The 21,952-nt window shown below is 37.4% G+C and overlaps 3 protein-coding genes across 5 annotated transcripts in view; 1 reads left to right on the plus strand and 2 right to left on the minus strand.

The window, feature by feature from the left end:
* The window catches only part of LOC308684549 (uncharacterized protein), a 50,993-nt gene that overhangs the window by 22,552 nt on the left and 6,489 nt on the right, over positions 1-21,952 (plus strand). Inside the window, exon 2 of the mRNA XM_081355806.1 lies at positions 787-886. Coding sequence (XP_081211932.1) covers positions 787-886 — 100 coding nt within the window. The remainder of the gene's footprint in view (positions 1-786; positions 887-21,952) is intronic.
* On the minus strand, positions 1,833-11,524 carry ca5a (carbonic anhydrase Va). Of its 2 annotated transcripts, none has more exons than XM_081355804.1 (7): positions 10,891-11,524; positions 8,251-8,448; positions 7,835-7,953; positions 7,080-7,175; positions 6,923-6,985; positions 6,573-6,731; positions 1,833-4,754 (listed from the first exon to the last, which is right to left on the minus strand). In XM_081355804.1, exons 1-7 carry the CDS (start codon positions 11,030-11,032, stop codon positions 4,602-4,604), a joined length of 930 nt encoding a protein of 309 aa, XP_081211930.1. In that variant the 5' UTR covers positions 11,033-11,524; the 3' UTR covers positions 1,833-4,601. The 2 variants fall into 2 exon arrangements, with proteins under 2 accessions (XP_081211930.1, XP_081211931.1); XM_081355805.1 differs by lacking the exon at positions 10,891-11,524 and adding an exon at positions 8,789-9,014 and having other exon boundaries at positions 1,839-4,754.
* On the minus strand, positions 11,652-21,514 carry uba2 (ubiquitin-like modifier activating enzyme 2). Of its 2 annotated transcripts, none has more exons than XM_081355801.1 (17): positions 21,234-21,514; positions 20,255-20,338; positions 20,107-20,177; positions 19,914-19,978; positions 19,736-19,836; positions 19,526-19,647; positions 18,727-18,794; positions 18,348-18,469; positions 16,117-16,216; positions 15,874-16,025; positions 15,374-15,467; positions 14,598-14,710; positions 14,218-14,373; positions 13,999-14,095; positions 13,798-13,903; positions 13,581-13,720; positions 11,652-13,230 (listed from the first exon to the last, which is right to left on the minus strand). In XM_081355801.1, exons 1-17 carry the CDS (start codon positions 21,453-21,455, stop codon positions 13,034-13,036), a joined length of 2,010 nt encoding a protein of 669 aa, XP_081211927.1. In that variant the 5' UTR covers positions 21,456-21,514; the 3' UTR covers positions 11,652-13,033. The 2 variants fall into 2 exon arrangements, with proteins under 2 accessions (XP_081211927.1, XP_081211928.1); XM_081355802.1 differs by having other exon boundaries at positions 11,652-13,227; positions 21,234-21,445.

A 21,952-nucleotide genomic window follows, 5' to 3' on the forward strand; every position in this document is an offset into this window, starting at 1 on the left:
TTGTTTTTACTATTCAAATTGCCTTATTAGCACAATCTTACAACCCCCCTGCAGTTTCACTTTGAAAATGTGTGAACAACTTGTTGGAAAACCAGTTTTCCCAGTAGCATAGGCTAATTAGTCTTGTTTTTTTGTTTTTTCTTCAGTCAAGTATTTTCTGTTTTATATTTTCAGATAATCCTTGGCTAGACGTGAATTGCCATTACTTGCCGTTTCAGGTTCAGCCCTTAAAAATTCTTTAGACTCAAACTTGATCATAATGTCTGAAGAAGCATATGAAAAAATAACAAAAGTTGTCCCTGCTAATTTCCTGTTTTCAGGTAAAGGCCCTTGAAACATCATGTTGCATTCCCTGTGGGCTTTAAAGATATTAGTTCTCAAATTAAACAAAACAACTTAAAATTTCATCCACAAGCCTGTGTGTTTCAAAGAGGATGACTTGCATGTCACATGCCTTCAAGATATCAATCTCGGAGAACCTGAAGAGTATTATCTGCAGGGGGGAAGTGTGTTAAGACTCAATGACCTAGGTTTGCATTTAAATGAAAGGTTATTCGACAAGCATTAGACAAATATGTTTCTGCCACCTGCCTTCCTTTGCACATGTGCTTTGATATAAGCTACACATTTTTTAAGTTAACCTCCCCATCATGAGAATTACATTTTATTTATGTTTTCTCAGCTTAAAGATAAATGAGACAGCAGGTGACTTTTTATTTGATAAGTTATGTGGTTTCTGCTGTGTTGCGGCCTGATATTTAAGAGTTCAGTTTTCTTTCTCTACAGGAGAGATGGGCGTGGGTGTCTCAGTTCCCTGGCATCACAAGAGCTGGATGTCAATCGAAGTAGAAAACAATCATCTCTGAAAATTTCGAGGGCCTATCAGGTTTGTGCCAAGATTTAATGTACGTTTTAGACAGATTTGTAACTTTGGGGATATTCACAGACAGGTGCATCAGTACTCGTGAATATCTGAAATTAATACTCATTTGATTGGTTTGAAACGTTCACTTTATTCAGTTCAACCAACAGTCAAAACACTGTTTGATCTAAAGAGGAAAACCGCTCGATTGGAGTTCTGAGAAACATCTTTAAGCCGAAGGTTCCTGTTTATAGAAAGCTGAATGGAGTTTTCTTTTTGTCTTAAAATAACCTGCAAAAACACAGGAACTAAACCATAAGCCTCATATTAGAAGCTTTCATCTATATGACTTCCATTCAATTATGGATGCCTGAAATCTCATAAGACACCAGCATCCACCATCCCTTGAGTTGCAGAACATCTTTCTTCTTCAAAACTGTGACCATCTCCAGGGTTTTCCAAAGTCGTCGTCTTGATATCCTGCTCTTCAATCAGTTCACCTCTATAGTTTGTTTTTCCTGTTGAGCTCAAAGAGCATGTTGCTAAATTCTCTCACACAATGATGGGAAACCATGGTGTGTTTGGGATACGCAAAAACCCTGTGTCTCGTCCCATTTTTATAACTCACGCAGCCAAGAACAACAAACATGGAACGGAATCTTTTTGAACCAAGTTTGAGACAAAACTCAATCCAGATTCCCCAGCCTCTACAAACACCCACACCCTGGCCTTATTCTCGGTCTCTTGATTTTTAAGGTGCCGTCTAGCCCCAAACTCATCTGAAAATTGTTCTCCACTGGTTCAGATTTATTGCCTGAAATCTTCTTAACTTTTAGAGAAGGTCAATAGATAGCGGGCCATGGTTATGAAATGAGTACAAATGTGTTTACCTTTGAGAACACTCCTAAAAAAAGGTTATTGGTTGATGGAGAACTTAGCAGAGGGAACATTTATGTGATAACATAGAATTATCCTACAACAAGCTTTATTTATTCTTTTTTTTTTCTAAATACAGCTTTAAAAAATTCTAATAGTACACTTTCTTGAGTGGTATTCCGTAACCAGCCATTAAAATGTAAACGGAACAATTGAGAAGTTCAGGTCAATTTGGTCATGAAAGCTTTAATAATATGTAGTTACTTATGCACCACTGTGAATTCATTTTTGATTAAAGGTTTAAATATAAAACAGTTATTTCATACAAGAGTACTGAATGCATTTTAAAATAGTTTAAAGGAATTATGTGTAACACAGTCCACCCCTGAAGACTTGGCTCAAGATTGTTTTATATCATTTTTCAGAATAAAAAAAAGGTCTTTAGGCTCCCCCCCTGCTAAATCTGCCAAAACACGTACTTTTTAGCGCAGCTGATCCGGACCTAACCAGCACCTGGTGCAACAAGACTTGCTGGGATGGGGTCCCCATAAACCTCCGGCACCACCCTCTTCCTGCTTAAATCCCCAGGGCACAAGCTTGCATACACCCAAAAGTAAAACAAATTGAAAATCAACCAAATATGGGCCAAATACAAAAAAAAGACATTTCCATTTCCTACAAAATCTCATACAACTTACAACGAATAATACAGTGTTTGCACACAATACAAGAATGAAATCATAAAGTTTTGCATACATTTGCATAATACAATGTATAGGCAGCATAAGTGACAGTTATGTAAATGACTTCAGGTGAGAAGTCTATAAAACAAAACTAGATTTAGTGTTAAATCACGTTTATTAAATTCCCTTAAAAGTAACAAGCCTCAAGCTACTTAAAAAGACAAAGAGAAACAAATCCTATCAATGGGAGTGGAGGAAAAAACAAAACAGTCATGTTTCATGGCCAACCTGGCCCTTAATGCCAACAGCAAAAAGTATCCAAGAACCTCAAACCGTAATTCATGCACTGCATAATTCAAATTCAACAACAAAAGGTGTCTTAACACACTATTCATTGCTGCTTCAATGAGAAAACTTTGTTCCAGGACCTCCTAATGTGAAAGAATGTTCACAACTCTGAGAGTGAACTAAAGACTCGGGCAGGCGGAGGGGAGGGATCCCAGTCTCCCTGTAGCCTAAAGTTCGTACAGTGTAAATCCAGCTTTCCAGTCTAGTTAGTATTTCTTTGAATTTCAACCATGAACCCAATAGGGAAAATACCAGGTGGCCCATTCAAATGAGAGGCCACTTTAGGGACGGTTTACACAAGAGCATTGATATTCAGCCATCACAAAGAGACCGTTAGCGTCTCTTCACAGTTGTTGAACTTCTGCCGATTCTGCAGCTCCCATGTTACTTTTCAACCATCCTCTAAATATTATCATCGTCAATCTAAAAACATTGATGTAAATGCAAAATTAATTTGCACAGAAATAAAACTATTAACATAAGAGGTCCTGGATATTTCTAACAATTTTAGTGTCTCATTTTTAACTGTTATTGCATTTACAGCATATTTCAGACAAGGAAAACGGAATGCACCAATATTGAAGTATAACAATCAGTTGGTCTTACTGTAGATCTCATTTCTACATTGTGTCTGGTTTCATGTCCACCTCTAGTGGAGGAATTTAATAGAGCACACATGCTCGAAAAACGGAGGTTCCTCTCTGAAAGGTGTTTCATGAAATAGTGGAAAGACACATCCAGGTGCTCCCAAATACATTTTACAAGACGTTCTCACATAAAGACTAGTATTGTTTTTTAAAATCACCACCACTAAATACACTTTCAAGATCCACAGATGAACAAATACGACTGTGATATCATGAGAACAACTAAAACTATAAGAGATTTGGAGGCACATTTTACCAAAAGGCAAATATGGCCAACCACTTGTGCAGTTGATCAGATTACTGATTACATGAGAGCAATGGAGAACTAATCAGAGATTATGTCCAATGCAAAAGGCACTAGAGATGATAATAACCTATTTTGCACAAATCTGAAGCACATAGCAACTACAGTAATGCATATTCACTAAACAACTGTGCGCATTAATCTACTTTTCTTTTCACATTTCTAAATTTCTTGTGCACCTTTTATAAAGGCTGTATTTCTTATTTATAGTCTTATATTAAAGTCTTATTTATACTGCAATGCTCAAACGTAGAGCCTTTAAATATTTCAGATTTTCTCTTTAGATGTGTAATAGATCTACTGAAAATACTTTAGATTATTTATTAGCATCTAAAAACAAATCAAAAGTGAAAGGCATTGTGCAGTATCATGCATAAAATAAATTCCCTCGCAGCAAACAAAGTAAGTGTACCACTAAACTAAAACTACTGTATACATAAATTAAAACTTTACACGGTCTAATGCCTCAAAACAAGGCATGTGCATTCTGTCAGCGATCCACAAGAGGGGGCAGTTTGTTAAACGTGGACACCCCTTGCCACTATAGTTAGAGGAAATGTGCGTGTTTCATAGTGAAATTAGAATTTCTTGAATTCTAGCATTTTTTTTCTTGTACAAATACAGCAAAATGACGATGAATTGGATGAACCTTTTGACATAGAGGAGTAAACAAACTCTTTCAATAACTATATATCTTTGCTAATCCCTTTCAATGGAATCTCTCCAATCTATACATATATGCCTGGTTGGAAATGGTGAAAACATTTACAAAATCCAGTTAAGACCATACGAATATCAGAACCCCATAATAAAAAGTGACTGATGAGTCTTTTTGTGATTTTTGGAGGTTTGGATGTGAATAAGGTCACGGAGTTGTGTTGCTACTCCATTGGGGGATCATCTTGGAGGAAGGGGGAAAACGAAGAACGTACAGTCCGTCCCTTCAAAGCCTGCTGAACGCGGAAGTTGTTGACCATACTTCTTTGCACCTGCTCTTCTGCCGACGTGAACAGCAAGCTTCGAAACACTGCCAACTGAGAGAAAGAGAAACAAAAAGAATAGGAAAGTTAAAAAAAAAAGAAAACATCCAAATATTGGTATTTAGAATGAGAGAAAAAAGGGAGATTATATGTAAAAGACAAACAGGGTGAACAGAGAAAACAGATGTCAGCAGTCAGCCAGATGAGCTTTTCCGTTCCATTTCCCAGGTTACCATGGAGCAGTGGAACATGAAGTCGGAATAACAAACAAGACTCCCAGCAGAGTCCAAACCTCCAGTGTGAGGTGACTCAAAGCTTAAATTCATAGCTTTCATAAGCTGTTGGTAGTTTGATGTAGACCCACTGCGCAGACTTTCTGAACACAAACATCTTGCATTTATTGAAACTAAGCTGCAAAAATCCAAATTGCTCTGATCTTCCACAGCTTTCTGACGTCAAAAGGAAGTAGAATATATACCATACTATTATTCCTAAACACCAGAAGAACTAACGACTAGCGTTAAATGCAAACGTTTGTCAAACCCTGCTGTTCCTACAAATCTTTTACAATTTAATGGACCATTTTCACACAGTGTGATGACGAGATTCCACAATTATCAACATCGCAAATCAACATCTCGTCTCCCGTTCACCACTATAGAAGTTTACCCAACTACGACAACTTCCGCTTTTGAAAACCCTGGAAATGTGAAAAGTCTATAGAGATTTTTTTTTTAGATCTTTTTACAATCTAATAAAGGCTGTTATTGAAGTTTGTAGCATTAAAAAACAATACTGGACAGGCACAGCTGCAAAGCTAAAGCAGAGATGGAGAACATACTCACTTAATGCTAATTTTATATTAGAAGAAGGTGTTTCTTAAAGGTGCAGCAGCAAAAACTGACCATTTAATTCTAAAGGAGAAGGTGGAAAATAGTCATAATCTATATCATGACTGTTTTGGATACAACACTAGATCTCAGGGGAATTCTTTTTTACATTTTACTGCACAATCACACTTAAATTTAGCAGCTATAATTTACATTGACAATTACATAAGACCATGTTTGTTTGTTTTTGCTATAAAAGGTATTCATTAAAATCGGCATGAAACAAAAAATTCACTTTATCTATTTTCTAAATGCATCTTAGGCTACGTTTACACGGAAACGACCTGAAGAGAAAACGCAAAAGTGATCACTTTTTATTCTGCGTTTAGACAAGCGTTATGGGGGGGGAAATCTGTGTGCATATGGTGATGCAAAAGTGTGTGAAATTCAATGTAGTATGCACTCCAGGCGGCTAGGTGGCAATGTGAAGCACTGATCGGTGCCTTCACTGTCTAGCAGACTTTTGCGTTTTTACCGTTTAGACGGAAACGCGACGGTGGAGCGTTTTTAAGATTTCCACTCTGGAGGGTGGTTTCACTCTTTTGCGTTTTTTAGCCCCAAAAACGCTGTCGTTGTCTAAACGAAAGGCACATCTGATAAAATATTTTTACGTTTTCACCCGCGAGCGTTCTCGTGTAAACAGGGTCATTTAGTCTGCTTAAACCCCACCCCTTTTTTACAATCAACTGCAAGCTCACATTCAGATTTGCCTCCATCCAATCAACAACAACCGATGGATTGAACAGTCCACGTGATGCATTGTTTTCCTTCAATAATTCGTTTCACTCACAATACGTCACAATACGGAAGAACTGATCTGTCATAATCACTTTACAGTAAGACTTAAAGATCAACTGACTACCTTGTCCGTGTGTGTAATGTCCATGAATATTACATAGAATAATAGAACATTTTTCATTTCTTTAAATATGCCATTGAGGAAAATATTCCTTCAATTTCCTGTCTCATGTCAGCCTCCTACCTGATCGTGACTGACTTCAATATGCTGTTTCATCACAAGCCATGTCACCGCCTCGGTAAGAGGAGGAGTGGTCAGAGAACCTGCGTACGTCCAATAGTCATCGATGTTCTCCGGAAGGAGACATGCAGGGTCGAACTTGGTAAACTCTACCAAGCTATCCTGGGTGACAAAGGATGAGAATATTACATACTGCAAGACTGTACAAAAAAATAAATTAAAAAAAATGTATGCAACAAGATTAACCACCCTCATCCCTCGGTTTCCAAAATATCATTCTCTGAGGTTCTTAATCTCAGTTTATGACTCACAACAATGCCAATGTGTACAAAACACAGTATTTGATGCCTTACCTTGTGTCTGACTGCTGGCAAGGCATCCACCAGTTTCTGTAGACCCTCGTGCCTCTTTCCAATCTGTGAAAATACCAAATCAAGTTTACTTTTTAACTACAAGGCCTACTAAGCTTAAAGATCCAAGAAGTTGAAGAATAATTACACACATCAGTACCTTAAGAAAGACTCCAATAACAGCTAGTCCATTATCCTCCATAACAGCCTCTTCAAACAAACTGTACTTGTCAGAGTTCCAGTGAACAATATGGAGCTGTGAAAAAACACACACTCATGCTAATATGAACTATAATTAAGGGCTCTTTTTCCATTGTGCTTTTTACTTGGTTCAGTTTCGATTACACAATCCTGCAGTTGAACATAGCTAGGTTTTGTGTTTTTTAAGTGCCACGATAGCTTAACCAACATCCGTACAATCTGACAGTCCTCCATTCATTCTGGCACGATTAGATTGAACCGAGGAGGAGGGAATAAAAGCACTTTACGCAATAGAGGATCCATTTACAGGGCTGAAATCTGAGCTTTCTTTATTACACACACTCACACAGACAAATCAGTAAAGCTAAAGGAGTGTTGAGAGCCGTAACAAGGTCACATTCTCACCGGCCCAGACTTGGCTTTTTCACTCACACATGCCTCCTTACGTAACTGGGTATGATGAGTTGAAGAGTACAGAACTTTTCCAGGGTTAGTGCCATGTATTCATGGAGTGACAATCTTTCAGATTTTACAACAGAAATAGTGGGTTGTTCCTAACGGTAAAGTCTCCGCCTCTATTATAGAGAAGCTCTGTCTATTTCGCAAGAGAGAAATGCTTCCTCATTGTCAAAAATGAGTCAGACACTAAGTAATTTTTCATTCTTCGTTGCTATATAAATCCTTAAAATATACTGAAATCTTACGTAAGGGTACCTCAGCAGGGTAAAGGCGGCGGTCTATGGAGTGTTCAGAGCCCCAGGCGTTGTTCTCTCCCCAGTGGAAATGAAACTGGCACAGTCTGAACTGATCCTCCAGTGGTCCTCCCTTCAGAGCTGAAAGAGATTCATTTCAGTTCACAAAACTTTTAAAACAAAATGTTTTGTTTTGTTCTTGGTACCAAAATTTTAACCAAGCTCACATTGGAAATTCCTATTTGAAATAAGGGAAGCAAAGTCTCCACCAAAGTAATATATAAAGTTACTATTGTAAAACCATTATTAATTAATATAACTAAAGTCATTTTAATTTATTTTATAGATGACAGTACTTCCTAATGCAGTTTTATTTTAGCAAATGTAGTACCGAACAAACTATGGATACCATAGCAAATTTTTTAAATGAATACTTACTGGATTTGTCAGTGGTGTCGTCATACTCGACCAGAAAAGAGTAGCCATTGTTCCAGATCTGCTGGCAGGTTCTTGGGTCATACTGCACCTTCAGCGGTCTGAGCTGCGGATCAAAGACGCTTCTACGCTCCACGATGTCAATAGGTGACTGGCGATCTCCACCGGGAATGGCAAGCGGCCCCTGCCACATCGGATGTACTGGGGAGAGAATGACCGGTCAGGATAGGGAAACCTAGCAATCTAGGCAGCATTTTGGCAATAAAAAATAAGAAAAATGTGCAAAAACAAGCATGATGCTCCAAAAAGTTGTCTAGACAGGCAGCACACTAGGCTTTTAGACAGTCTAACAACAGCACAAGACATTTCAGAAAACGTATGAAGCTTTTTACAACAAATATGACAAAAACAGCTGAAAAAAAATGCTTTAGAAAATATACAGTACACTAGATAGATAGATAGATAGATAGATAGATAGATAGATAGATAGATAGATAGATAGATAGATAGATAGATAGATAGATAGATCACATAAACCTACATTTTATGGCACACAGTGCATCCTCACATGTTGCGTTATACATTTTTTCTGATTCTAAAATTAAATGCTTCAAATCCCAACAGGAAAAAAAGCAGCAAAAATAAATCCAACACAAAGCGGCACCAAGAGCCGACGAGCCGTCCTTCTGGAATGTGTTAGAGAAGTAAAAGTCGAAAAGAAAATATGCTTCCTCCTGTGACTCGATAACTCAAAAGAAGAAGAAGAGGAAAAAAACCCTGACGTTTGGAATGTCAGGGAAAAACTGACTGTAATGCTTCACAGGAAGACAGTCAGCAGAGTTGTATGCCACCTTTATGAATAGACATTGCGTTGGAAATGTTATAGCCAATCCTTGAGCAAACATGAACACAAGTTCCTACATACAGCGAGAAGGTTTGCCATCGGAGCTCTTCTTACACAATAACTGCTTATATTGTGGTCACATGCTCTAGATTCAACAAAAGGAATTAAATCAGCCAGAGAATGTGACCAACGGGCCTTTCATGAGATTAAAATGGCCTTTACTTTCATTCCTGTCCACCATTTAAGTGGTCTAGTAAAAGGGGATTATAACTGTCCTGACACATTTTGTGGTAAGCAAACACAGCATGGGTTCTAACTATAGGCCTAACTCTTATAAAATCTCAAAAGACTTACTTATTTAAGCTTAGTCTTTGATTAAATGTAAATTAAAATAAACTTTTGTAATAAACTTGATTTGGGATGTTTACTCTGTAATTTTCATTACCAAAACCATGTAGATGTCAGACCACAATAACTAAAAACCTTTTTTTTTTTTTTGGTAACACTTCACAATAAGATTTCATTTGTTAACATTAGTTGTGGGTAATACATTTGTTACAGTATTTATTCATAATTTTAGTTAATAAAAATACAGTTGTTCATTGTTCATGTTAAGAAATATGTTTGATTTTAACAATGCATTAGTAAATTATGAAATTAACATTAACTAAGATTAATGAATGCTGTAGAAGTATTGTTCATTCTTAGTTTCATGTAAAGTTTTTAACTAATGAAATTAGTTATATTTCTTTGTTAATTTTCATTTGTTTTAACAACTAGGCTAGTTGTATTTAATCTTTATTTAACTTTAACTGTTCTTTGCTTTTATGAGGCTTTCAATGTGAGGCTTAAACAATTAATATCGGAAAAGACTAGCTTTATGCGTTGATAAACTAATCGGGACTAGATAAGATAAGGTCTACACAATAGAAATGAAAGCTATAAGCAACTACTAATTGCATGGTAAAGATATGAGTACAAACATATACAACAGTTATATTCATAGGACATTTTTATACATGATATACTTCTTACGTGCAAACCAATTACAAAAATGATGAAATCTAAGTTTATAAATAACAACTCCCACTGAGAGACAGCTTTGTTTAGCCTAAAATTACAACCTTGTGTCCAACTCATTCTTGTAAAAATTACATTAAAAAAAAAAACACTTTTATGAGTTTCAAGCCCCCGTTTAATGTTCTTTATTTGCCTGGTTTGCCTACAACCTGAGCTTTAAAAGCTCTTACAGACAAAAACTTGTGACTTATATTGCATCTTCACGGCTGTTTTCAAAGAAATGTTCTGCAGACATCATAAACATGGCCCATATACCTTGTGGGCGTGGCCTGTGGAAAAACAGTGACATGTAAAACATATAAAGCACGATGTAAAAGGATGGGGTTATTTCATAATTCATACATCCAAAATGATACCACGCAAGGTGTATTTGCCCCACAAAAACGATGCACAACGCAATTACAGCAGCTGTCCTGACATATTCAATGCAGTGATCATTTCCCATCGTGTTTCATGTAAACATTCTCTGTTATTCAAAACGCGGAAGTCATTCAGGAGGGCGCTGTCACTGATAATAAACATACACATTGTGACTCCATAATCATCATCCCAGTCATAAATTACATTATAAAATCTGTAATAAAACCTAGAGGTGAGAGAATGAAAAATAGTGCACAAGTGACCCATCAAAATGACCAAACATTCGGGGGCCCGGGAGGGGGTACTTTTTACATAACACACACACACAAAAAAAAAACTTACATAAAAAAAGCACTAACCTTGACTCAGGGCTAGTTTGCTGGAGCATGCACTCAGGTTGCATGCCCGAGCAGGTATCCAGCGCTGACTTCTGACATGATTCACCAGATGTCTGTGTATCTGCCGACCGAGAGGCGCTACGATCGCTGTCAGTGTCACCATGGTGTATTAAGTTCACTTTACCAATCTAAAAATGAATTATGTAGGACCAAACTGCCTGAAGACTCGGATTAAAACTTAAAAGCTTGATTAATAGAGAGTGTCACTCCACGCCATGTGAAATATAACGTTAGTCCTTTGGCGTGCGCGCTCGCGCAGAGCTCGTGCCAACAACACTGAACTAACTTACTCTCGCGCCCTCCCGATTGGCGGATGTAAAGGTAAAAAAAAAAAAAAAAAAAAGAGCTGGTTAACACCCACCAAACTACGAATGGGGATCTAGATGTTTCCAATTGTCTCGGTCTTAAACTCAAAAGGCTTTTGTTTGTAGTCGAGACAGCAGGGCGAAATGTGGACGAACAGGTTTAAATATCCCAGTAGATGGTGGATAAAATGGAGGACTAGGTTCAGTTGGGGGTCGGGTGGCCCGCCTCAATCCAATCAGCTTCATCCTCTGAGGGGCGTTGGGTCTTAATTATATGCGGAGGCTGGACCAACATTCAAGGTTTATTTAGGGTATTTATTTAATGAATTATGCACATTAAAACTGGGTTATTATGGTGACCATAATATTATAAATAAATATTTAGAACAAATTGCTGTTTGTTATTTTTTTCATGTACGTTTTATTAATTATGTTTATTGTCATATCATGCATCCCGGTTCAGTTGTTTTATGCCTAATAGAGCCAACATAATTTGAATTTACAATAATAAATGATGATAAAAATCATACTTAGATAAAAGCAAATTCGTCTTAAAATGCAACTTGTTTTGAGTTTGATTGTCTAAAACTTATATGATTATGTTAATGAAAAAATGTTGTAAAAAAATCGCTCTATACCCTTAAAAAGAACATTAATCGAAATCGAGAGAACTCATTCAATCCCATAATGCACCTCAAAAACTATGGCCAGGCCGATGTGAGCGTACAGCAGAATAAATTCCCTCGTCTCTTTTTTTCCCCCCTTAACGAAACTAACTTTTCTAAATTATTGCTCTAAATGTATTCGATATGGTATTACATATTTGTCGTGTAAAATATATTTTTCTGCAAAGACTACTTTCTTATCACGCAGACGGAGGAAATAAGTATCTAGACAAAAAAAAAAACAAAAAAAAAACTGACCATCACCCACAAAATGTGCCACTGAAAACGTAAACCTTGTATTTTACTTGAGGTGCCAACTAGGGGAAGGGTAAACGGGTCATGTAGCATCTTGTGAACCCTAATGACGACATCTATCACGTGAACTGTGGACTCTAGACATCTACGTGAGTAATAAGTGAAAACAGAATGTTCTTACGTCAAACATTCTAAATGTAAACAGCGTGCAATTAGGACATTGTACCCTTTCAAGAAGCTTTTATGGTGAATAAAGGTTAAATGAGATGATGTCCTTTATTCAGCCCCTCAGTTTGCTCAGTAAATGAGGCAAGACTCATTTATACTGCTAAAGACTGAAAATATAAGAATGAAACACAATGGTATAAATAGTTGTCTGAGTGTATTTTCTTTCTTTTTTCTTTTTTTTTAAGTCACAATATTTTTCATTGTGGTGCTAAAGCAAAGCAACAGAAGATAGACAAGCCATCATACAGTAATAGCGTTACTGTACAATGATTTGGTTATTTTGAAATATTACTGAGGTTGACAACAAAATCAACCTGTAATAAATATGGAATATGGTTTTTAAGATGAAAAATGCATTCAAATACCGTGTCAGCTTTTCTAAAACACTGCAAAATACCAGGACACACATTTTGTAAAAAATACAAAGTTGAAAAGCATTTTGTCCATCTGAGGAAAACCTAACCGAGTGCAGTTCATAACTCAGCCGTTTTCTGTTCCCAAAAAACAAAGGACAGAAGGAAAAGACGACATCCATTGAGCTTGAACCGTATTGTACAGATATATTTACATGTTTGGTAAGAGAAACAGTACAAAAAAATCAACTTGAGGAAAGTCCTCTATTGTTGGGCAGGTGATATCTTGTCGAAGATGCTAGTCTAGAGCGATGATGTCTTCATCATCATCGGCCGGCTGCTGGTCGAGGCGTTTGCGCTTAGACGCAGAATCGTCGGTTTCAGCATCATGATGCTTCCTCTTGCGGTTGCTAGACTCCGGGGAAGTTTCCATGGTGCTCGAGGACGGTTCTTCGTCTGAGTCTACAATGAGGATGTCATCATCCTCTGCAGCTGCTGCAAACACAAATAGTGTGTTCATAAACAGCAATGATGAAATTAAAATTCTGTCATTGCAATGCTGGATTATTTTCTTCCGCCCGTGAAACACAGATGATGTTCAGCAGAACTGAAGCTGTTTGTTTCCAAACTATAAAACTGGATTTTTTAATGCAAAACTCCAAAATGACAGAAAGCAAGTATGAGTACTATGTGCTATTTTACAAGTTTTTAGGAGAAATGTGATAGTTTTGCATGAGGAACCATTGAAAATGCAGGTTTGGAATGATATTTTTCATTTTTAAGTGTATTCCTTTAAAAAGCTGATGTTTTGCCAAAGGTTTGCAGGCAATCAATGTTGTTCTTACCTTTAGATGAGGTAGAAGGCTGGGCAGAATCTTTGTTACCGTTGGCAATGTTTTTCCCTTCTTCCGGGGCACTGGGAGTTGGTGCCTTATCCGGGGCGTCACCCACTACTTCAAACTCAACATCCTTTTCCAATTCCTCGCTACAATACATGTAAGAATAATTTTAATGTTCAAGAAAGAGCAAGTAGTAAATGCTTAGCTAAATTAACACACCAACCTGTGAATGACATTGACCAGAAGTGTGTAATCCTGTAGGAAGTCGTCTGCTTGAAGACGGCTCCCGTTTCGAATCCCAAAGTCGGACAAAAACTTGTTATTGTTTGCTATAGAGAAACAGAGACACCAAAACATTAAAGCAAAGCTCAGAGTTTAGTTATAGTAGAGAAAGATGCCCTCTAGAGGCAGACTTCATTCAAACCTTCTGTCTCTCCTTCCTCCGAGGAGATGAGGATTGTTCCCTTTCCATCCTCAATTTGCACATCTGGTGCCACCATGCCAAACTTCTCCTTCAGTATCTGAAAAAGCACCACCGTGAATATAAATAAGAACTTTCCAATCCAAACTTTAACCTCTCATGGAGGTCACACAAAGATCAGCATCTAAAACAAAGCTTGAGCATTGAAAAACTTGTCAGTACCTTGTCCTGAAGAGCTTGCACAATGGTTTTGTGCACATTAAGTTTGACTGTGACCTCAGGTTTGCTAGTACACACGTAACAGTTGGGATTGGGAGGATCCAGCGCACACGGTACGAGAAGCTTTTTCCTGGGGTTCGGCTGCTTGTTCAGAAAGATCTAAAGAGAAACCGTAATTAAAGCCATAACTCCCAACTAAACCACTTGACAAAACTTTCAAAACAGGAAAAGGTCAAAATGTTCTTCACAACTGTAGAGATGTAATCAATATAAACCAAGTGAGAAAAAGAAATATAAAGATCTGTTAGATAACACAGGATATGATGCAATTCAGCTGTCAAATTTCTGATCATAATCTTTGACATGAACAACCGCAAGCTCACCGTGCGACACTGTTCGAAGTCTGAGTTGAGAATTTTGAGTCCCTCCAGAACAATGAGACCGGCAATGACAGCATTAGTGGTGGCTATTGCTGGAATGATGTTTCCTGCCATGGCTAAAAGACGACATGGTTTAAAGTCACATTGAATTCAGAACCAACTTTTTATTGAAACATCATTCTGAAGCATGTTGTTTATTTGTTTCATAGCCAAAGAGTCTGGGTCTCTTGAGTTATATAAGGCCATAATGCATCTATTTAAAGTTGAGTTCTTGGTAAAGAAAGCATTACAACAACTTTATAAAGCCAATTAGGGACAAAAAAAAAAAAACAGTTTTGTCTCACTCTAAAAGCAACAAATGGCGCTTTTCCACTGCGTGGTACGACTCGGCTCGCTTTACTTGGGCTCGGTTTGCTTTTCCACTGCAGTTTAGTACTGCTTCAAAGTGGGTGGGATAATAGGGTGGGCCGCCACCTCGTCTACCGACCAAGATACAGCCATTTCTTTTTTTTCCAAGTTGCGTGTGACGGTCTCTCTAACCAATTGGTGAACTGCAGTGTCACATTTTAGTATCGGTAGGGCTCGTTTGAAAACCTCAACCGAGGTGGCACTAAAAAAAAGTACCAGGTACTAGGTATTGTACACAGTGGAAAACCCCTAAAAGTGTGCCGTACCATGCAGTGGAAAAGTGCCAAAATATTGTTTTTAAACCACAACTAAAAAGAATTTCAAATAATATAAGACAATCACAATGGCCACACAGCCTTGAAATCACTTACATTTGACATCAAAGCGGCTTTTCATGTTCATGCTGAAGACGTTCATTCGCAAGTTTGAAGCTGCTGTTACGAAGTCCATGGCTGGAGGATCATCCTGAAAATAGCACCACAAATTTAAATTCATGCTGAACAATCTTTAATAATTAGAAATTAAAACTGCATTTCTTTTATTTTGAATAAATATATAGAAATTGACAGATAGCGATGATTTTTTTTATATAAATTATATAAAAAAATATCTGCATCATTACTCCAGTCTTCAGTGTCACATGATCCTTCAGAAATCATTTAAATAAGCTGATTTTTGCTGCACTAGAAACATTTCTTATGATCAATGTTAAAATCAGTTGTGGAGCTTAATATTTCTGTAGAAACCATAAACATTTTGAATTACTTCTGTTGGACGCTCACATTGGCCTGACCACTGAGTGTATTGGTTGTTGAACCCGTTCACATAACCATAACTTTTGGACAATTCAAGCCATTTTGTGGAAACTCACCTTGTCCCAGACTAGCTCCGCACCCTCACCCTTCTCTCTCAGCTGAGATCGGAGAGTTTCTACACTGCGTTGGAAGAGCTGAGCGTAACCCAGAACACCCAACACCTGCTGGTCCTTCAGACCTGTGCCACAGGCCTCCTCCTGAGAACATGCTTTTACACACACCATACAGTCTCATTAAACACAGTTTTAAATTTCATATATTTGTTTACATAACTAGATTTAACTTGTCAACAGACTCACCATGCTGCTGGATTTCCACCCAGTCTAGAGGTAATGGGGCTTTCCTCTTTTTCCACAACTTATCCATGGTCAACAGATACATAATGTCATCTTTAAAAAGCTGAAAGGAAGCACAAGATCACTTTTAGACCGCTTCTAAAAGAACGGACTGGATAATGATGTAATGTCAGTAGGGGTGTGACGATACATCGTAATATAGAGATATTAAAAAAGCCGATGACATGTATCTTTGATGTAAACAATATGATTTGCGATACTACTTAGTTTTATCCAAGACTTACTTTACTGTATTTCTAAATTGTAATTCACCCAAAAATGTAAATTCTGTCATGTACTCACTCAAGATTTTCATTCATCTTCTAAACACAAATTAAGATTTCTGTCCCTCATTTAAAGTCAATTGATCTAAAAAAAAGTGCATACATTATTTATATCTGTGAAAGTATTAGGGATGGGCATTTTAAACAAAAATAATATTCGATGAATATTTCATTAAATTACTTCATTAAATTTCATTGTGTAGAAAGCCTTTCTTTAAAGTGAACTTCATTTTGTATAAATTGCATCTTTATTTTAATCAATGTTTCATCAATTAAATGTCTGGATTTACTAAATAAGAAGCAAATATAGCAGACAATATAAAATAATTAAAATGTCTCCTTGCTATATCTGACACATTCATAATCATTACTTTTACTGGTTCTTTGTGGCAAGCTTTATGCATGCGGTTGAGTGCGTAATAGGCTATTTATATATATATATATATATATATATATATATATATATATATATATATATTGTATTTAATTAAAGTGCATCAACATAAACAAAATTTTGTTTGTCTGTTACGATAGTCACTGTCAGATTACACGATTTTGACTCCTAAAAATCTTGTCATGTCGTGGACAAGAAACATGAGAAACAGTCAGACTACACGTTGTTTTACGACCAGTCATCGCGAGCCGTCTCACACACTCATTCACTCGCACATATAGGCTACACAAGCTCACTCACATAGCCTACACACACACACACACTCACTCACTCACTACACACTCACTCACTCGCACATACACGCGCGCACTCTCTCTCTCTCATACACACACACACACACACACACTCACTCACACACTCTCGCGCACACACACAGTCACACTCACTCGCTTGCTCGCTCGCTCACTCACTCACTCACTCGTGAACACACTCTCACTCACTCACTCACTCACTCACTCGTGAACACACTCTCACTCACTCTCCCTCACTCACTCACTCCCTCACTCCCTCACTCACTCACTCCCTCACTCACTCACTCCCTCACTCGTCGTCGTGGAGGACCGTTAAAAAATTAAACATGCTAGTCTTTTTGTCGCGATGTCGTGAAGCATCGAGGGCTGCGCCGCAGGGAGCGTTCTACGGAAACCCTGAAGGAAGATTTGGCGAATGCAAAATGTATGTATTGTACGCTATATAGAAGAGGGGGAGAAAAAAAAATCAAAAAAATCGATTTTTTGAAAATATGAATCGATTTGACCTACCAACTCGATTTTTAAATCAAATCGATTTTTTCCCCAGCCCTAATATATATATATATATATATATCTTAACCGCTCATTATTTAGTATTCTCTCCAAAATATATTTAAGTAATTAAATTAATATAAATATGCGAAAAGTTGACTAATGGCGTAAATGAACAACTACAAGTCGACTAGAAAAAAAACTTTAGTCGGGGGCAGCCTCTTATTTCACATATTTTCGAACTAGCATGTCACAGAGTTGATTGACATTTTAGGTGCGTTATTGGCAGCGTCAACCTCTGGTTATGAATGCGTCACCACCGAAAACAGTGCGATTTTTGTCTTCCCCAAAAATCCCCATATCTATTCGATATTCTATAATTAAACAACTTATTGAATATTCAAAAATCATGACTAAAAGTATGTGTGTCTAACATGATTCTTTTAATTCATAAGGCTTTTCAGGTTCAGGTTTTTTATTCTGGTTTCACCACTGCCCTGTGCATGCAAGACAAACTCCAAGTTTATACCAAATTATGCATTTTAATCAACAGTAAATTTGTTAACTTGTTACCAAATGTCTTAGAAGTAATAACCCTCTTCTTTATTTTGGCTTAAAGTATCGCAATAGTATTGTATCGCGAGTTCAGTATCGTATCGTGACACAAGTGTATTGTTACACCCCTAAACGCCAAGCTTGCAAAAGAGCTTGCACCTTGTTGAAGAGTTTGACGGGATCGTAGCCTGTTGAGCGAGCCCACTCTTTAGTGGACACCCGCTTGATGTCTCCGTCCTGATCTGAGGCTGTAGCTCGGGCTGCTGCATCTGCGAGGTTCCCTGTGGTTGATAAACAATGCACAAGCATATTTTCATCAAACCGTCCCAATAAAAAACGACAGCATGTTGAGAATTAGTTAACTTGCAGTACATACTCGACAGAACAAGTTTCCATAAATAAATATAAAGGTAGTTTCTGGATTCGATACAACAAATCGTACATTATTTTTTGCTCAAGTATATATAAAAGCACCCTACCACACAAATAATCACCATTGTAGTAGTAAATAAGTTGTTGTAAATGTGCGGCTACTCACAAGCAGCCTCGGGGTCAGCCGTGTCGGGCGATACCTCCTGATCCGCATCCTCTTCGCCAAAAAGCTGACTATGGGAGCAATTCAATATATGACATGTAAGCTTAGGGCAATTTAATTAGCTCTCAAAACCAAGATAATCCACCCACAACAGGCCTGTATTCATACAGCATTTCACTTGACAAAAATATCACCAGCTACACAGAAACTCAAAGGTTTTCCACCACAACCAGCCAAAAAAATGTTTGGTTTGAAATAAAAAACTATAGCAGAAATATATTACCATTGTACAGTACAATGTACTTCTCAAAGTAATAATAATACTAATAAAAAATGAAAGAATATCACACAATATTTCATCCATATTTGAATTTAAACTGTAAACAACTGTTGTGCAACACTGTTTACCAAAAAATTAAAGGACTTGTTCAAATTTCATTTGATCATTTAAAAGATTAATGTGGCAAAGTATTACACATTAATTTGATTTCCATCATTTTTGATAATACATTTGTATTAAATTATAAAACAAAGAATATAGAAAAAGAATTTTTGGGAAAAAACAAAACATTTCACACTATTATTATTATAATAAAAATATTAAAACATTATAAAATTGTTTTAAAGTAAAAAACAATTATAAAGTCAGTTGATTAGAAATACTTTTTAATTATTAAAACTTAACACTAAAAACAGAATAGAAAAAAACAGAACGCAAAACATGGATTAGGCCCTAGATTAGGAGCTACATCAGTTTAGTCACTGAGATGAGACGGGACAGATGTTATCGTAGAGAACTTACTTGAAGAGATATTTGGCCCACACAATGCAGTGAATGGGTTCAGAGGGCGTGTTGCGAATGGTGCAACCTGGAAAGGTTTTCTGTGTAGGTTTAGGCTGGCACTCGTAGCATTCCGTCTGACCCTGCAGTTTGGAAATTTACAAAACATGAATGCCAAGAGCACACTGAAATAAATATACAAAAAAAGTTGATTTAATAGAAGAGCCTTGCCTTCTTGATAACTGTGACCTGTCCCAGATAGCCAGCCGTGCCGCTCTCGATGAGGGGAATGTCAGCAGCCAAACACATTCTGTTGACGTGATTCCTGGCCGCTGCAAGGACAACAGAAAACACACATTTAAGATGGAATTAAGATAGTGTTCCTTCAGATTTGCTGAATAAATCATACCTCTGTTGTCCAAAGCGTTCATGACAAGTTGGAAATTCCTGAAGAATTCCACATTGTAGTCTGGGCTGCAATGAGCAAAGACAACAACAATGGAGATCAAACTTTTTGGACAAAGAATTAGAGTTTGATACAGTAACCAGAGACATGTTCATAAGATAAGTCTTTATCTAGGCAATAACGTAACTGGACTCACTTCATGATGCTGTCATGGTAGGCAGTGATGTTCGCAGATGGGCAAAACCGAAGCACGCTCTCCTTGGCAACCTGAAACACACCAAGTCGTCAATGTCTGGTGGATATTTCTAAATCACACACGAGTTGAAGTCAGGTTTTCCATTTACCTGAGCTTTGGACTTCCCAACATGTTTCTTCTGAAACAGGAACTGTCTGTTGAGGTTGCTGACATCAATGGTGTCCAGGTCAATCTGCCAAAAAAAAAAAAAAAAAAAAAAAAAAAAAACAGAACAAATTGTTAGTGAAAACCCTAATATCACCATGAACCCACCAAGCATTTTAAAGACACCCTAACAGTTATCAGGTTGTGTACAATAGTAAAACTGCCTAAATAAAATTATGTACAATTACATAAATAAATAAAACACTGATATAATCAAGCGTTCTTTCAGGACATACACGCTTTTTAACACTTTGTGCTTGTTCCCATTTGTCAGTAGGAAACTTTCTTTAATAATCAACCCTGTTACCATGATTTTGTACAGTAAACATCTAATTATTCATAACTGAAAATTTAAATAATTCCATCTAATAAACACCTTTACGTTTCATAAGCGTGTGTACAATATGAATAATGGCTGAATAAACTACAAAACAATCCTGCTACTATCAACCCAGTTACTTAGAAGAGACATAGAGTTTATATATCATAACATAAATTTAGAGATGGCAAGAAGCTGGTTATTAACACATTCTTTGTCGGATATCATGTATAAATGTTATATATCAGATTTCATATTTAAAGAAAATTGCATTTTAAAATATTTTTTTAATAGAAAAAGCACCTTTTTGCGTGATGACCCGGGGAAACTATGGTAATTTCGCGTAAAGTATGGCCACAATGGTCAATGTTTTCAAGGGATATTTTACGTCACAGAGCATGGCGCCAAAGAAAAAAATCTGTTCTGTATGTTTACGATGAGACGAACAGCATTACTCTATTAAAACGCTTAATGCAACGTGTAATACATTGTTATATACAGTCCATGACTCTCATTTTCATTGTAGATTATTATAAATGAGGGTCGGTGATAATGGGGCCTGATTCATGCAGCACAAAGAGAGTCCCGCCTTCCTCCAACTTACCACTTCAATATTCTTAAAGCCGGTGAGCACCAAGTTTTTCAGCAGCTCGCAACCGATACCTCCCGCCCCGACCACCAACACCCGGCATGAGGAGAGGGAGTCGGCGAGCTCTTTACGGAGAGGTCCCACCAGTTGTGCCATTGTCGGCTCGGCGTTTCGGTGGCGCGGACAAGCAGCAGTTTGATCCTGCGGGGAGGGAAGAGACGCGCAGTGAGTGCGCATGCGCAGAGGTTACAGCGAGCTGCAAAAAAGCGGAGGAGGTTTTACTGGCGACCTCTTCTGGTGCGGCTGAGCTACATTGATTGAATTTCTTGTTAAAGGGATAGTTTACCCAAAAATGAGAATTCTGTGATCATTTACTCCCTTAAGTTGTTCCAAACCTGTATGACTTTCTTTCTTCTGCTATACACAAAAGAAGATATTTTAAAGAAGGTTGGTAATCAAACAGTTGCTGGTCCCCATTGACGTCCATAGTATTTTTTTTCCTACTATGGAAGTCAATGGGGTCCATCAGACATTTGGTTACCGACTTTCTTCAAAATATCTTCTTTTGTGTTCAGCAGAAGAAAGAAAGTCATACAGGTTTGGACCAACTTGAGGGAGAGTAAATGATCACAGAATTTTCATTTTTGGGTGAACTATCCCTTTAAGTGGGGACTAGGCTAGATAAATGTGTGTCACAGTACACTCAAAAGAGTTGTGCAACTACTAAGATATTC

The sequence above is a fragment of the Scardinius erythrophthalmus genome, assembly GCF_964197995.2.
Source record: "Scardinius erythrophthalmus genome assembly, chromosome: 24".
NCBI classification, from domain to species: Eukaryota; Metazoa; Chordata; class Actinopteri; order Cypriniformes; family Leuciscidae; genus Scardinius; species Scardinius erythrophthalmus.